Source organism: Recurvomyces mirabilis, assembly GCF_035927965.1.
Source record: "Recurvomyces mirabilis strain CCFEE 5264 chromosome Unknown scaffold_46, whole genome shotgun sequence".
Classification (NCBI taxonomy): Eukaryota; Fungi; Ascomycota; class Dothideomycetes; order Mycosphaerellales; family Teratosphaeriaceae; genus Recurvomyces; species Recurvomyces mirabilis.
Window position 1 is genome coordinate 88,715 of NW_027041980.1, and position 15,313 is coordinate 104,027.

Below are 15,313 nucleotides of genomic sequence, written 5' to 3' on the forward strand. Positions count from 1 at the left end.
CGGCCGATGGCAAGAATAGCGTCTAGTAGGTTCATGGCATCTAGACAGCGTTGATACAATTGCAGCCGAAACATGTTGGCGCCTTGTCTGGTACCAGGCAAAGAGCAGAGCAACGGTTGGCTGTGGCAGAGTGGTGGCTTTCCCGCGGCGAAGCGGTCGCTCCCGAACACGCTTTGCCCCTCTGAGCACTCGAGCCTGTAGATGGGCTTTAGATTGAGATTCTACGGTCCTGGAAGACTGCAATGCCCACGCGACAACGATGATTACCAGAAGACTAGCACGACCGGCGAGCGCCTTTGCATCATCGACTTGGACTTGCCCTTCTTGTGTATGTCTCCACCAACCCAAACTCCTATGCCTGTGCTGACCGGTCCTAGACCCGAGCCTCCATCATATCACAGACACGATTACCACAGCAGCAACGGCGAGCCCATCACGTTCCACCTTTGACATTCGACGAGACCTTCAGACAAGATGGTATCCCAGGCCTGCTCAGCGATCAAGGCTTCCGAATAGCATGGACGGACTATCAAGCACTTCTCGTGCAGAAGCTCAATGAACTTACAGCCGGCGAACCAACGGAGAACGCGCAGACAAAGGACCTCGCCCTACAATTCGCCCGAAACCCCATGGCCGCCTCCCTCTTCAACCATGCCAGTATGGCGCACAACAATCACTTCTTCTTCTCCACCCTTTCCACCGCTCCCATGAAACTGGACAAACTGCCGACCTTAGAACAGTCTCTCTGCACCACCTTCGGCTCTATCGGCACACTTCAGATGACAATGCTCGACACCGCTGCATCGATGTTTGGCCCTGGCTTCGTCTGGCTGATCTGGGCTCGCAATCTGGACAACTCATCCGTAGGCGGCGGAAGCAAATTGCGAGGCAGCTGGCGTATCCTCACCACCTACCTAGCCGGAACTCCTTATGCCGAAGCCGGCTACCGCCAACAAGGGATTGACGCCAACAACCAGAACGCGAAGAGCTACGACGAGTACATGCGCGCAACGCCTCCTGTGGGCGCTTTTGGGGCGTACAGTAAGAGCGGACAGGAGCAGGCGAAGCTGCCGCCCGGAGGTACGAATGTGTTACCAGTGCTTTGTGTAAACACGTGGGAGCATGTGTGGTTGAGGGATTACGGTATAAATGGGAAGAGGACTTTCTTGAAAGACTGGTGGGATGCGATTGATTGGGCAGCGGTGGAGCAGAAGACACCGAGGGAGGCGAGCCAGCCGGTGCAGTTTCACAGGGCCTAAGTCGTAAGCCTTCAATGCTGGACGACGAGTCAGAAAGCCGTCACGAAGTGTCAACTTATTACTGGACGCTCTACATTGGCCGCCGCATTGAGCAGTCGGAGTTACGCAAGAGGCATATCGAAAGACGCTCCATACAGCTTGCACTTGCCCAGCAGGAAGAGCTCCAGCGCTGCCGCCGTCTACAGCCCATCAAGAGAGCATGCTGCGCTAGGTCCGACCCGTCGACGCATACCAGTAGCTCTCGATACGTACTCTTTGGCTAGAGTTGTAAATTAGCATATATGACATTGTACTGAAAAGCTGTACGAGGACTTGGTCCGAAAGTAGCATGGTTCAGCTTTCTTGTGCAACGGCGGAGGAAAAGCTACGTTAAGGGCTGTCAGATTATCACCAGCGAGCGCACGTCTCGGAGAACAGACGCGTAGTTAGACCCATACGTTCTTTGGCACAGGGCGAGAAGCGCGCCTCTGATCATGAGTCGAATACATCTCCTCTACTTCCCTCAGAGATGACGATCTGTCGCCCGATGCACCGCATTTCGGTCCCCACTCATCGACTGGGATGTCAAAGATCGGTCGAAGGAGATACTGATATGTATCGTGATAATCTTCTTATGATCTCGGGCATCGTGAAAAACATGGCTTTTGGCTCTCTGTCTCTTCCGAGCTTCCGAACACAGCCATGATATGTTTGTCGCTGCAGCTTATGATTGGCTGTTCGCAAACGTGGTGCCCGATCGGGATGGCGTGGGCGCAAGGGCCTCGAGTTCGTGAGCCCGCTCCCTTGTGTCAAGCCACCGTGGGTCGATGGCGTGTATGGGTACGGAGTACTCTAGTGGAACATCGTCGTCTCCCACCTCTTCCGATCCATTGATAACACTACTATCGTGTATTCTCTTGGAAACGTTTGAAGTAGTGCACGGTTGTTGACGACGACGATAGCTCACGAGGGGAATCACCACTCATCGCATCCGCATTCGAGCTGAAACGGTAGCCAAAAGAGGAGCCTACAATGCGCGCCTCCATCACTATCGCCGTCCTGTCCGCGAGCAGCGCGCTCGCCGTCAGTCTTCCTCCATGCGCTTCAACCTGCGTCTCTCAAGGCCCCGGCTTTGGTAGCTGCGGCACTTTCGATGTCAAGTGTATCTGCTCGGATACCACTCTGCTCGCGGATTTGGCCTGTTGCGTGAGCACCGCTTGTAGTGCTGCGGATCAACAGAGTACGTGCGGAGAATATATAGCAAGTATAGAGGTAGTGCTGACACTGGCATAGACACAATCGACTATGCCAACTCCCTTTGCGCCGGCCAAGGCGTCAGCGACCTCCCACAATCCGCGACTTGCTCAGCAGGTGCTTCAGGAGCCGCGAGCTCTACGGGCTCAGCCACAGGGTCTATGTCCTCCATGAGCACCTCTATCCCGGCTTCAGTCTCCTCATCCGTCTCCTCTGTCCTTGCCGCCGCTTCCTCTGGCACTACATCGACCGTGAACTCGAGCGCGGCTTCGAGCGCGAGTGCCTCAGCTGCCAGTGCACAGTCCAGTGCCAGCAAGTCAGCCGTCAGTGCGCAGTCGAGCGCATCGTCCGCGAACAGCGCCGCTGCGGCTAGTGCGACAAGCAGCTCGGAAGCAAAGGCCACGTATGGTGCGAGTGGTATGGGTGTGGGTGTTATGCTTGCTGGTTTGATTGCTGCGATTTAATCAGGATAAGGGAACGGTCTGCATATGTTACTTCAAGAGGAGTCAGGATAATGCAGGAGCAGGAAGATAGCCTTATACCATCAGCATGATACCTTTGCAACGACCACCGCTCAAGTGCTTGATTAGCATGCTTGGGATGACATCGACTATTGAGCAGTTTGCATAATGGACTTTCCCAAGACATATCAAGGCAGCTATAAAGTCGGGGGACCGCTCCTTACCATCAGAAATGAGAGTGTGCAGCAACTGTGACCTGCGGGCCTGTGGATTGCCATGCTTGGATTGATACATGTGTTTGTACAAAACGTCTACGTGACCATCTCCACTGCCGGATCCGCGACTACAGGCACAACGGCCGTCTCAGCAGCCTCACTATCCGTCTCTGTCTGCGAGTTCGCCACGTCTACGCTCTGCGGTAGCAATGTGGTTTCGGTCGCAGGCACGACCTTGGTAGACGTGAGATGCACGGTCTGTATCTTTCTCGGCCCGGCACCGGCAAGAGGATCAGGCTTGTCGCCCTCTGGCTTCTTTTCTTCAATTGCTTTGTCCGGGACTGGCAAGAGATGTCCTGACTCGTCCCGTGGCTTGCGCTCCCAGCCAGTCTTGAAGAGCTTGCCCAGTTTGAAGCGCGGGAAGGCATGAGCTTCTGTGTTGAATACGACGTCTGTCAGGGGTAGTATATCGTTTGAGGAAAAGAGGAGGAAGAAGTATTTGAGGGTTTCAGCCTGAGATATATGTTAGCAGTGATTCCCCGGTGGCGATGGCGGAACGTACCAGCCAGAAGCTCTCCATATTGTCTCGCAGCGAAGTCGGAACGTTCTGCACGCTATTGATGGAGCTATAGCCTGTACTATCAGGAGTGATGGTATGCTTCCTGAAAGCCTCAAACATCTGCCATCCCCACTGCCGATACTTCTCGTCCCCAGTAATTCGCCACATGTAGAACAGACTCTCCACGGTCTCGGGTCGCTGGAGGTTGTGCGCATCTGCAGACTTGATATTGTAGTCGTCAGTACCAACAGGTCTAGAGTCCACGCCTGGAAGATTGGGCATCCGCTCAAAGCTCTTAGGCCCACGGGGACGGTCACCAGATGCGAAGTCGTTGTACATGAGAGGCGGATCATGGAGCTTGAAGTGCGTGATTTCGCCGGCGAGGCCAGTCGCCGTGACCGTGTACATTCCCCAGCACGTCTTCATAAGCTCTTCGGCCAGGATCATGTCGTCTTCCTGCTCGGAACCCCATGTACGCTCTCTGCGCGCTTGTGCTACTGTTAGTCCGCCTGTAGTGGCCAGTGCGATCGTGCCGGGCATGAAGCAGACGAGATGATCCATCTTAGGCGTGAGAGCTTGTTCCAGGCCATTCTGCTTCTCCGCCAGTACGGTAAAGTTCGACGGCGAGCTGTACGTCAACAAGTGTTTCTTCAAGCCTGCCATACTCTCCTTCCACATCTCATTGTAAACGCCTTCCTGCTGTGAGGTCTGAAGGTATTGCTTGATAAGATACTCGTAGTAGCTGTCGCCACGACTGCCCAGGCGGATGTTATTGCCCCGAAATACACCACGATCGGCGTAGATGAAGATGGGCACAAGGCCGTCTGGTTCGGCATTGTCGTCCACGACTTTCATGACGTGCTCGGCTTTCTCCCAGTATCCCGTCTCACCTGTGAGCTTGGACAGATACTTTAGCTCTAGTTGAACGCTGGTGGCTTCTGCTGTAGATGATGCGCCACCATCAGCATGAGATGGAATACCCTTCTGTGTATGCAGATTGACACTTGCAAGGGGCACGCCTGATTGTGTATCGAAAGCGCCAATGAGACGGTCGGCCAATTCCGCGGCCTTCTCAATATACATGTCATCGCTGAGTGTGTCATTGACGGGCGCATACACGCCTGGAAAGCTACTGCTAAGGTAGTGCGCTGATAACAACCCACCAAGCATTCGTATAGTGGTCTCAAACGTGCTGACATCATGATCCTGGTCGTATGTAAGGTTATGCCGCACCCACTGGCGAGCATGCTCCAGCTCGGTCGTCAGATTCATGAGCATCATTGTGTCCAGCGCATCGACTATTATCCAGCCCAGACCTTCTTGTGTCATTTTCTTGCCATCTTTCGCGACCGGATGGTATTCGTCATCGCCCCATGCATGCTTCTCGTAGTCCGAGAATGATAGCTGAAACGCCTCCTTGACCTTTTGTGCCCGATCGTCCCAGTCAACGATGCCTCCTCCGAATAATGACCAAGACGATTGGCTCTTCTTTGCTGGTGCCTTGTCTGACCCTCCTGTCACGTACGAAAGCGGCGATAGTATCCCGAACCACCACGATAACAGAGCCAGGCTAAGCAACGCCACTGCTATGATCCTCTTTTGTCTATACCACGGCATCTTCCTCCTCCCGCCCGGATATTGGAATGGTTTATCCTTGTACATTGGTAGTGAGTTCTTCCGATCGCCGCCAAAGACATCGCTAATCTTGTCTGTGATACTGCCATTGCCCTGGCCATTTATGTCGAATCGTGAGTGTGAGCTCTGCCAGTTGTCGGTGTGACGCTGTGTAGGCCCGGTCTGCGAGATGTATGCCATCGTGGCCTACAACAAACTGGATATCGACCGTCCAGACTCACTCGGAGGCGACCGCTTCTCGACGCGGAGGCCCTCGTTGGCCGCAACGCGTCAGTCTCTGGGATATCCTCAGTACTAAGTGCACTGCGATCCTAGGCCGCTAATTCCTTTATCGTGCACTTCTGCGGTACCAATTCGTGGAATCTCCTCTAGCTATACTTCGTCCATCATATTCCACCAGGAGACGTAGCAAGGTCAGATCATGTCGCAAAGTCGACATGCATCACATGCCACTTGGTATTCCAGGAGGATAGAGTTTAGAGCCCATGCACCCCAGAGACGGAACCTGGCGAGGTGCAGTAGTGCATATGCACCGCCACAAGACGCACATGCTCAAGGCATCTACACTTCATGAAAGGCAAAGTGTCATCGCTGGGTATATATATCCTTATTCCTGGTCCACGTTCCAGTCGTCGATTCTTGCCTGATTTCAACCAACGTTGTATCCAGAAAGCGCCCATCATACATAACCTATTATCACAACCGTCGACATGCCTACACCTATCGATCGAGCCATGAACTCCAGGGTATGCAGTGCCTCTCATGAATCGCGTTAACTTACCACAAGACTGATGAATACATCAGAACATGTTCCTAGGCTTTGCTGGCCTCGTCACAGCCGTAGCCGCCTGGTCGATCTGGGGTGGCGACATGTTTCCCCAACAGCCCGATCCCAAAGGCGAACCAGAGACGTGGAGCGAGGAGGATGTGAAGCGGTGGCTGAACGCTGTAAGTCATGCAACCTGAGTTACTCTATCATTGGGGACAAATTCGTTGACTCAATGACAGAGAGGTCTAATGGCAGGAAGCACAGCCACGAGAGAAGAGCTGTTGGCTAGAGTCAAAGCCAACCTGCGTGCGCCACGAGCGTGAAGGGGCTGATATATGATGCTTCTTTCCTGACAAAGTTATGATACCCATGATATTTAGCCTCCTACTACTCCAACCTTTGGTACTGCTTCAATGCGCCAGCTTGATCTCTTGCTCACTCAACGCTACCAGCTCTTATCGCCTCCTCGGCTCTTCGGATTGCCTCGTTTACCTGCCGCAGCGTTTCAGCTTGCTGCTCGCGCACCTGCATCCTTTGCTTATGCTCTTCATCGTCATCATTCAATTTTTGCTGCAGCATCGCAAGCTCTCGCTCCTCAAGATCCTCTCGCACGCATTCATGTTCCTCTGGCACCCTGCTGTCTAGCTCGATGGCTTCCTCTTCCGCCGCCTTGGTTTTGCAATTTTCTTCGAGCTGGCGAAGCATTTAGGCCTTCTTGGTGGCATTGGCATCGAATCGTGCCTTTTGTAGTCTCGTGCAGACTCACGCTGAGTAATATCTGCCTGCCGCTTGACCGGGACCGATGATGCTGTAGATTCTATCTTGAGTGATCTGCTCGTGCGAGACACTTCGTCTGTTGGCTCGCTCTGTGCCTGACCTGATGCGGCTTTGTCGCTAGCGGCGTTTGCTACCAAACTGACAATATCAGATCCTTCTGTACGGCTTGGCGCCTCTGACTGCTTCACCGGCGAAGGAGCAGGCTGAGAGGACCTCTGAGATGATGCCGTAGTCTTCAAGTAATATTTCCCATCCTTGGGCGTGGCCGCTGTCTTGATCAGGTGCAAGAACGTTCTCGCGGCAACCTTGTTCTGCGGAACGAGCTCGGGACCGAAGGACTCTCGCAATGCCGCGATTGTGATCCCTTCTGCTGGAAGTCGAGCTCGGATATCTTCAACAGTGACCTGACACGTACGCAGCTCTTCTGCCTCATCTTCGGCTGACTGCGATGGAGCTCGCGAGGACGACTGTGATGATCTCATGTTGTGGTCTTGTCGATGTTCCAGAGATGTTGGTCGGTTGTCAGGAACGTTCGGGTTCTCCAGAGAAGAAGCTGTTTGCACAGGCAGTAGCGGCTCACCTTCCACGTGTCTCACCGCGCCTTCTGCATTCGGCACATTCACCAGTTCTTCGACGTCATCGCAGTGCTCTTCCGTGGTCGAGCTGGTCATGTGAGCTACTGGAGCTGCGCGAGGATGAGTGAATGGCGTGCTCGGAGGTGTCTGCGCATCATCAACGGTCTCCATCAGCTCGTTGCCTAATCTGTCTGATAGAGCGATATTTCGGCCACTCGAAAGCTGTGACTTCGTCGGAGAATCGGCTGCACGCAGCCTAGCAAGCTCCTTGTTGTATTTTGCGAAGTCTGCGCTGGATCGAATTGCACCCTCATCTCTTCCGAGCGGTATCTCAGGGGTTGGCGTGGAATCTGGCGGCAGGATGAGCGACTGGCCCATAAGCTTCTTCTTGCCAGATGGACACGCCTTGCTGGGTGACGACGGTGTCAGGAAATCGTAGCGATCATGCCTGACGGGTGTGTTGGGCTCGGAAGATGGCTGTGGCGGCGAAGTAGCAAAGCTTGACTGATGGGTTGGTGAAGGCTTGGCCGAAGTTGTAGGCACAGGTGTGAGACGATGTGAAGATGCATCTCCCAGAAAAATGCTGGAAGCATCCTCGTCGTCTTTCTTACCACTCTTGCCTTTCGATTTCTTGCCTTCTACCATACCACGAATGAAAGTACCGACGTAAGGCTCGACTTCGTGGACTGTATCTGTCATGCGCTTGACACAGTCGTAGGACTCCAGCATGGTCAAACTCCTGTATTAGAAGATTAATGTAGCCCATGGTCTTTCACCGAATCTGTCTTGTCTCATGTGCTTCTTGAGCAGGTTTTGCGTACGCTTCGATGGGTTGTCGTTGGTGAGCTTGAACTCGCACTCGTAAGTTGGAGGTATGCCACCGGTCATGACCGTCTCGCGAGCAACGGTGCGCTCGCCACGAGTGATATTCTTGTAGTCGTTTGTATACGTGCTTTCAGCTCGCTGGCTCATTGACACGATAACAGCTAGGCTACCGACACCAATCTCAGCTGCCTCTTGGCTCGAAGAAATCGTCTCGGAGCCATCGTTCATGTCCTTGATATGCAGGCTGCCTTCAACCACTTTCTCAGGCGGCAGCTCGCTGGTGTGGCTAGGCTCCTTCGGCGCATTGAGCAAGCTTTCGAATTTGATACCAGCTTTGTTATGCACCTTGATCGTGCCGTTCTTTGAGTAGTCATTCGTCTTATTTCCCAAGAACGAGCCATCGGCAAGGACATGGAAGGAACCCTGCAGATAACTGCCCGGATGTGTGCCACGTATGGTGAGTTGATCGCCAGGATTCACTGGTATGAAGCATTGGTCAGTGTCCGAACCCACAGTGCTTGGCTTGACCAAGTCGTACTTGTCGCACAGCTTGCCATTGGCGTAGACTCTCAGCTCGACTTCCTGGTCCGTGCCGGGTTTATTACACCTCATCGTGATCCTAATTGGTTTACGATCGGGTAGAACGTTCTTGAAGTAATCACCGAAGGTTGTGCTGGTGGAAGAGCTGTGAGGACGTTAGCCCCGTGGAGAGAAGCAGGGGTCGTTCGAGGTGTTTAACGAACAGGGACAACGTTCCCAGCAAACAGCGGATGTTGTGATATTGTCCGGCCTTGGAGTCGTTCTTGCTCTTGAACAGAATCGTGGTTGCCCCGGTATCGTTCGTTCTGCAACGACTTTCGGATATGGATGTCCAGATACTCTCCGGCTGGGAATAACGTTCTCGAGCAAGATTAGCGGTCGTTTTCAGCTATGTACGAGTCGCGAGACTGTTCTTGAAAGTCGAAGCACGCAAAGGAGACCGTCCAAGAGCGCTTGACCAGATAGAGCACGGCCTGCAGGGACGTTCTTGGACCGAAGTGGCGGTCTTTTCGAGTATTTACGGCGGAAAACAAGGTTGCTAAGGTCGGAGAACGAATGTGAGGATGCTGCAAAGGCCAGAAGAACGTTCTTGCAAAAGTTCTCGAAAAAGAGCCGATCGTGGGGAGTGTGTGTGAGAGGTTGCAGACAGTTTCGATACCAGAATCGAGCTTTTATAGCTGGAAGCTCACTTCACCGATGCACGTGATCGGTATATCATGCGATCTGGTATAGCCGAGCTCGGACCATGCCATTCGCGACAGTCTGGCAGACCCGCAATGTCGCACATAGGTGGCAAAGCAACCCGGTAGACAGATGAATATGACATGGGACTCAGGAGGCGCTTGGCTTGATTGATCGATACTGCCAGTACCTACTACACCCGGTGGCGCTGTACGTGCCGTTGTCAGACAATCTGGTGATCACTTTCCACCGATGTAACCCACAGAAGGGTCAAACAACGAATCGAAACGTCTGGCTCTGAATTAACCATCGCTTGCCATAATCCTGCTTGCCAGTACCACGGCCGCCAGCCTGTTCAGTATTTGGGACCAGGACCAGACTGTCACTAAATCCACGAAGAGGACCTTCCCGTGCCTCGCCAAGTCTGACTGAGCCACTGACCTGCACAATAAGGCTCATGTTGCGCTCTGCGTCCTTCTTGGTCTTGCTATCCGTCGGTACCAGGGCTGGATTCATGACATGCGTATTCAGTGATTGCACCTGGAAATGAGTCCGAGGCATGTGGTCCTCCCACTGCTTCTGGAAGACAGTAGCATCGGTCAGCATCTCGCCGTTATAAGTGATGCTCGGCAAGCCACGGCCATTCTCCTGGACGATGGTGGGCACGTAGAAACTGCTGATAGTACCACGGGCGCCTCCAAGAGCAGAGAAGTATGTGTCAACGAGGTGCTCGGCAGCCTCTGTAGACACTTTCGTGTAATCTGTCTCCGTCAGTGTTGCCATTTCAGTGGATGTTGATGCTGGTGACAGGAAGTGAAGTCGCGATGGAGTGTTGTTTGAACCTCTGGAGGCCCGAGCTTCCAAATCTTGGCGTTCGGGCCGCACCAAGAATTCGAGATCGAAGGACATTGAAGTAGGACAGCAGCGACGACGATATCACAACTTCCTCCACTATACGTCCATCCACTATTCGCCCACCATGCCTCAGGAAGTCAGCGATATCAAGTCCTTCATCGAGATCTGCCGCCGCAAGGATGCCTCCTGTACGTGAACCTCCACCCCGAACGAATGCGATCAGAAAGAGCACGACAGATGTATTGAATATGGCATACTCGGCAACGAGACGAGACGGAATGGCGAAGTATAACATTGACTAATATGTCTTACAGCGGCGCGGATAAAGAAGAACGTCAGCCAGACCAAGTTCAAGGTCCGCTGCAAGCGCTATCTCTACACCCTCGTACTCAAGGACTCCGACAAGGCCGACAAGCTTAGGCAATCACTTCCTCCAGGTACGCCGAATCTTGGCAAAGACGTTTTTTGGAACATCGAGGCTGACATACGGATGTTGCAGGTCTTACCATCAACGACACACCGAAGAAGAACGCCAAGGGCAAGCGTGTTGCAAAGTCATAGATGGTTGTGCAATGGATTAGCGAACACGGCGTTATGGAGATCAATGGCATGAGTGGCGGCATGTGGCTGAGCGGCTGCCTGTCAAGCTACCATTCGAGAACTACATCGGCACGAAAGCATTCCCTGGCGTGATAGCCTGAGACTCAACGACTCGATCTCAACTTCTTCCAGCTATCATTTAGCCCACTCTATTCGATATTCCTGCATTTGAAGAACGCGCGCTACTGCTTGACAGCAAACTTGTACATGTCCGCACGATCAAGATATACGACCTTGTCATCCCAGCCTGCACTGCTCACAGCTTTCTTGAAGTCCTCCAGCGGGCTCAAGAATGCATCATAATCATCATAATGGATCGGTATCGTCACATCGGGGTTGATCAGCTGCATGAGCTTGATACCTTGCTCGGCATCCATAGTCACCATGAGCAAGGGCATCTTCGGGCTAGGTATGGTCGTCCCACCAAGATGTATGAGCATGAGATCAATGTTCTTCCCAGCATATCGTTTGGGAATCTCCTCGAGCTCGTTGACGTAAAGTGTGTCGCCAGAAATGTAGATCCTGTATCCCGACTGGAAGCTCGAGTCGTCCGAAACCTTGTAGCCAAGCTCAACCATCCATCCGTTCGTTGGGGGCACAGCACCAACGAGATCATTCGCCACGCTCAATGGTCCATCAGGGACGTGCTTGCCAGGCATACCGGTAACCTTGATAGCTGGTGCTTTCTCACCTCCGCCGGGAGTCTTGATATCCAGCATCATGTTCTGAAAGAAGTCGATGTCATAGACATCGGTGAACTTGTCGTCGCCCTTTTTATCAACGAGGCATTCCTTGGCATGAGGTGTACTAATAATTGGCAGATCTCGACGCAAGCTTGCCTCGACTTCTTGGTCGAAATGGTCGGCATGGTAGTGGCTCAGCAGTACGGCATCGATACGTGGTAGTTCATGGAGGTCTATCGCTGGGTTCGTTTGCCTTGTTGCTGTCACACCAGGTCCGAGATGGACATGGTCGCCTGCGTGAAGGAAGTTGGGGTCCGTGAGGATGCGGATGCCTTCCCATTCCAGGATTGTGGTCGCGGTGCCAATGAAGTAGATGCTTGCGTTCTCGTCGCCGTTACTACCACGAGGTGTGATATTGGTCTTTTTGGCCTCTGGAAGTGATGCTGCAGGTTGAGGGTGGTCTCGCGTGGCCGATTTCGATATGGACGGGTCCAAGGTCAGGCTGTACTTGATCGCTTGGTCGTTTGACATTGTGACTCCTTTTCGTGTGTTCCTATGTCCCAAACATTGGCATTTTAGAGTCAAGACCCACCTTTCAACGCTGATTCAATATGCTGTCGTCGATCTCGTAATAGAGACGTCATCTCACACACAGACTGAGCACGAGACGCGGAGATCAACCTGCTCCGTTCACGTAGATTGGAGTCCTGGTACTCGAGCGCGATGGAACGTGAATATGTTGACGCTGACGGTTGTAGTTCTTGTTTGCAAGATGAATTGGGGTTGTCAACGGTGTGATTCGACCCAGCTAGAGCTGCAGAGCAGAGAGCACTTGTTTTGAAGGGAAGTCTTGACGAAATTGTGCACGAATACGGCAGATCGAAGCCACGGTGAAGGCTATTAGAGACCAACAACTTATCAAATAGCATTAGACCACTGCTTGACGAGTTGGTACCGGAAAGTCGGCTCTCGACATCTAGTGTGGAATCTACAGTCTGGACGACAGTAGTACGACTCCAATCAGGCTGTGGGAGATTCACGGACTGGCTGTGCACTTTCTGAACATGAAGAAACATGATAGCGAAGCATAAAGTGGCTTCATCTATTCTAGGGTGTTTTCTAGATCTATCTGGTGTTCTCGTGCAGTACTTCAGGGCGGCACAATTGCTCGGACGCACAAACGGCTCATGAGCAACCACGATGCTTGATACAATGGCTCTTGCCGGATCTGCCCTCACAGCTCGTCACAGTAGCCCGGCGGCTTCGCTTGTGATCCATGTGCCCAGCTAACAGCGGTCAAAGTCGTTGTGTACGCCATGATCGCAAAGCCGAAGATGACCAGGAATACATTGACGACTTTCTGCCAGGTCCGGGTGGAAACGACACGGTAGTGCATCAGTGGCTACAGCGTAGAAGTCAGCCATACCATCTCAAACAATACATGAGACTCGCGTGCACAGCATGGCTTACCGGATAGATATATACCAATGGTATACAAGCGAAGCTTCCGACCAAACTGACAAACTTATCGAGATTATTCGCGCCAAACCATGCGATAGCTGCGCAGAGCATGACCATAAAGAAGCGAAAAACATTCTTCTTCCATTTAATCCACGGATTGTACTTGCCGGTCCTGCTAAACAATTGCTGACTCGTAATCTCGATCGCAGGATATATCTGCAGTGGCGTGCTAAGCAGGATAGCCAAGCTGTAGATGAATTGCACCACGTTCACGAGCTTGTCGTCTTGCGGCAAGTTGGAGATGATGACCGTCTTGGTCTTGGAGCCGTAAGCAGCGTAAGAGACAGCGCCAGCTGAGATGAAGATCACTGATATGATGATCATCACCAAGCCTAGCACTTTTGGGAACTTTCTAGGATCCTTCATGCCGGACTGGATGGGTATGACGAGTCCTACGCCCTCAAACGTGAAGACCGCCGTGCCGATGAGCAGTGGCCAGTCTTGGGGGTTGAACTGTTTAATGTCTGCGATGCCGCCACGGTCGACCATAGTTTTGACGTCGTAGTAGTAAATGTATATCAGTCCAAGCACGATGAATAGGTCGGCGATGAGAGCCATCTTCTGTATGTTGTTGATATTGCGGTACAAGCTCAATGGCAGGAAAATGACCATCTGGATCAAAATGAGTAGGGTAGTGGGTATGCTGGTGGCACATCTTGTGACCGCGAGGACGAAAGCCTGCAGGTTCTCGCCAACGAACACAATGTAGGCTGATGCGAAACCGACCTGACTCAGAACGAGAGAGAAGTTGATTAGGTTCCGGAAGTAGTTGCCGTAGATCTGAGCGCCCATGTCGCCGAAGGAGGCGTGGACCTTTAGACGGACGGAGACGAGCAAAATGAAGCAGTAGTAGCTTAGTAAGGCGATCGCGAGAAGGACAAGGTTGGAGAAGAGCATGCCACCGTTCAAGTATGCGCGTGGTAAGAAGAGCACACCAGTCCCGACGAACGATTTCAGTAGAAGCATGGCTGCGCCGAAAGGTGTGCCTTTACCAGCTTCACGAGCCTTTCTCCTCCTCTTCCGCTTGCCAGGTGTCAATAGCGCCGAGTCTTCGCCCCAGTCATCATCCGAGCGGCCTTCCTCTGCTTCCGTAGCAGTGTCGTAGTTGTCCGAAGAAAAGTACTCGTCTGGACCGAGTGCCTCATCATCCTCATCCAGCGACTCACCAGCGAAGTGGCCGTACAGTGTGAGAAACTCGATAAAATCGCTGGCCACGAACTGCTTTTGTGGTCTCGCAGGCTCGGTGAAAGCACGACCATTCGTACCGTAGTTTGGTCGGCGTGTATTTGATGGTGCAGGAGAAAGTGCTGTGCGGCGCAGGTGGTCTCGACGAAAACCACCCGGCACTTTGACCTGATGTATGCTCTCCTCATCTGCATCACGTGTAGGCAGAGCAGTCACACTCAAACTCCTCGTCATGCGGCCCGTCTCTCGCTGTTCGACCTCAGCTTGCTCCCTTTCGCGTCTTTCAGCATAGCGGTAGATATGTCGTGTAGTATCACCACCTTGCAGTTGTAGACTCGAAAATTCACCTTCTCCTGCGGTGCTTGGTCCGGTCTCTTGCGTTTCGCCAGGCCACTGGCCACCGCGCGTGAATGATCCCGGCTCAGAGTCGCCCTGTAGGCCTGCCAAATGCCTTTTCAGCACATCTATATCCTCTCTGCCTCTTGGACTTCGTCCGAGTTGAGCATTGTACGAGCTGGGCGTATTCCTACCGCTCGGACTGGTGTGCCGTTCTTGTCCTCGGCTACTGGTACCAAATCGTGGAGGAGACTGGCCGTATTGTCCTCGTAGTGCCTGTGATAATGAAGAAGTTCCCGGTCCCGGGACAGAACTTCCAGTTGCGCCTGCTAGTGGTATGTCCGTGCCTTGGAAATGCCCAGCTGGCAAGAGTTTCGAACTGCCAGATGGAGATCCAGCGACGGGTGTGGCTAGCTTTGCAGTCGCAGAGGCTCTCGAAGGCGAAGCAGATACCTCTGATTCAGTGCGCCGGTGTCCGAAAGAACCGGACGGCACTGGTCGGCCTCGCTCTGCACCACTCGGCTTAAGACTGTCACTCATGGTTGTTGACCACCGAACTCAGACAACTCAGCGAGGTAGGACCTCGTGTACTGGATATAGTCGA

At 52.9% G+C, this 15,313-nt stretch overlaps 9 protein-coding genes across 9 annotated transcripts; 4 read left to right on the forward strand and 5 right to left on the reverse strand.

The window, feature by feature from the left end:
- Nucleotides 1–259: 259 nt before the first annotated feature.
- Nucleotides 260–1,259, forward strand: LTS14_010647 (uncharacterized protein; the record flags this gene model as incomplete). Its single annotated transcript, XM_064843323.1, has 2 exons — nt 260–328; nt 378–1,259. The coding sequence occupies 2 exons, from the start codon at nt 260–262 to the stop codon at nt 1,257–1,259; spliced, it is 951 nt and encodes a 316-aa protein (XP_064689125.1).
- A 1,011-nt stretch (nt 1,260–2,270) lies between these two features.
- LTS14_010648 (uncharacterized protein) lies at nt 2,271–2,956 on the forward strand (the record flags this gene model as incomplete). Its single annotated transcript, XM_064843324.1, has 2 exons — nt 2,271–2,478; nt 2,532–2,956. 2 exons carry the CDS (start codon nt 2,271–2,273, stop codon nt 2,954–2,956), a joined length of 633 nt encoding a protein of 210 aa, XP_064689126.1.
- A 308-nt stretch (nt 2,957–3,264) lies between these two features.
- Nucleotides 3,265–5,542, reverse strand: MNS1 (mannosyl-oligosaccharide alpha-1,2-mannosidase; the record flags this gene model as incomplete). The annotated part of the gene is made up of 2 exons (XM_064843325.1): nt 3,265–3,681; nt 3,731–5,542. 2 exons carry the CDS (start codon nt 5,540–5,542, stop codon nt 3,265–3,267), a joined length of 2,229 nt encoding a protein of 742 aa, XP_064689127.1.
- Nucleotides 5,543–6,096: 554 nt separating this feature from the next.
- On the forward strand, nt 6,097–6,454 carry LTS14_010650 (uncharacterized protein; the record flags this gene model as incomplete). Its single annotated transcript, XM_064843326.1, has 3 exons — nt 6,097–6,108; nt 6,167–6,310; nt 6,371–6,454. 3 exons carry the CDS (start codon nt 6,097–6,099, stop codon nt 6,452–6,454), a joined length of 240 nt encoding a protein of 79 aa, XP_064689128.1.
- A 112-nt stretch (nt 6,455–6,566) lies between these two features.
- Nucleotides 6,567–8,212, reverse strand: LTS14_010651 (uncharacterized protein; the record flags this gene model as incomplete). Its single annotated transcript, XM_064843327.1, has 2 exons — nt 6,567–6,817; nt 6,898–8,212. The coding sequence occupies 2 exons, from the start codon at nt 8,210–8,212 to the stop codon at nt 6,567–6,569; spliced, it is 1,566 nt and encodes a 521-aa protein (XP_064689129.1).
- Nucleotides 8,213–8,227: 15 nt separating this feature from the next.
- On the reverse strand, nt 8,228–10,438 carry LTS14_010652 (uncharacterized protein; the record flags this gene model as incomplete). The annotated part of the gene is made up of 2 exons (XM_064843328.1): nt 8,228–8,993; nt 9,837–10,438. 2 exons carry the CDS (start codon nt 10,436–10,438, stop codon nt 8,228–8,230), a joined length of 1,368 nt encoding a protein of 455 aa, XP_064689130.1.
- A 70-nt stretch (nt 10,439–10,508) lies between these two features.
- RPL38 (60S ribosomal protein L38) lies at nt 10,509–10,945 on the forward strand (the record flags this gene model as incomplete). The annotated part of the gene is made up of 3 exons (XM_064843329.1): nt 10,509–10,572; nt 10,699–10,821; nt 10,884–10,945. 3 exons carry the CDS (start codon nt 10,509–10,511, stop codon nt 10,943–10,945), a joined length of 249 nt encoding a protein of 82 aa, XP_064689131.1.
- Nucleotides 10,946–11,166: 221 nt separating this feature from the next.
- Nucleotides 11,167–12,198, reverse strand: LTS14_010654 (uncharacterized protein; the record flags this gene model as incomplete). The annotated part of the gene is made up of 1 exon (XM_064843330.1): nt 11,167–12,198. One exon carries the CDS (start codon nt 12,196–12,198, stop codon nt 11,167–11,169), a length of 1,032 nt encoding a protein of 343 aa, XP_064689132.1.
- Nucleotides 12,199–12,901: 703 nt separating this feature from the next.
- On the reverse strand, nt 12,902–15,249 carry LTS14_010655 (uncharacterized protein; the record flags this gene model as incomplete). The annotated part of the gene is made up of 2 exons (XM_064843331.1): nt 12,902–13,069; nt 13,138–15,249. 2 exons carry the CDS (start codon nt 15,247–15,249, stop codon nt 12,902–12,904), a joined length of 2,280 nt encoding a protein of 759 aa, XP_064689133.1.
- Between the last annotated feature and the right edge of the window lie 64 nt (nt 15,250–15,313).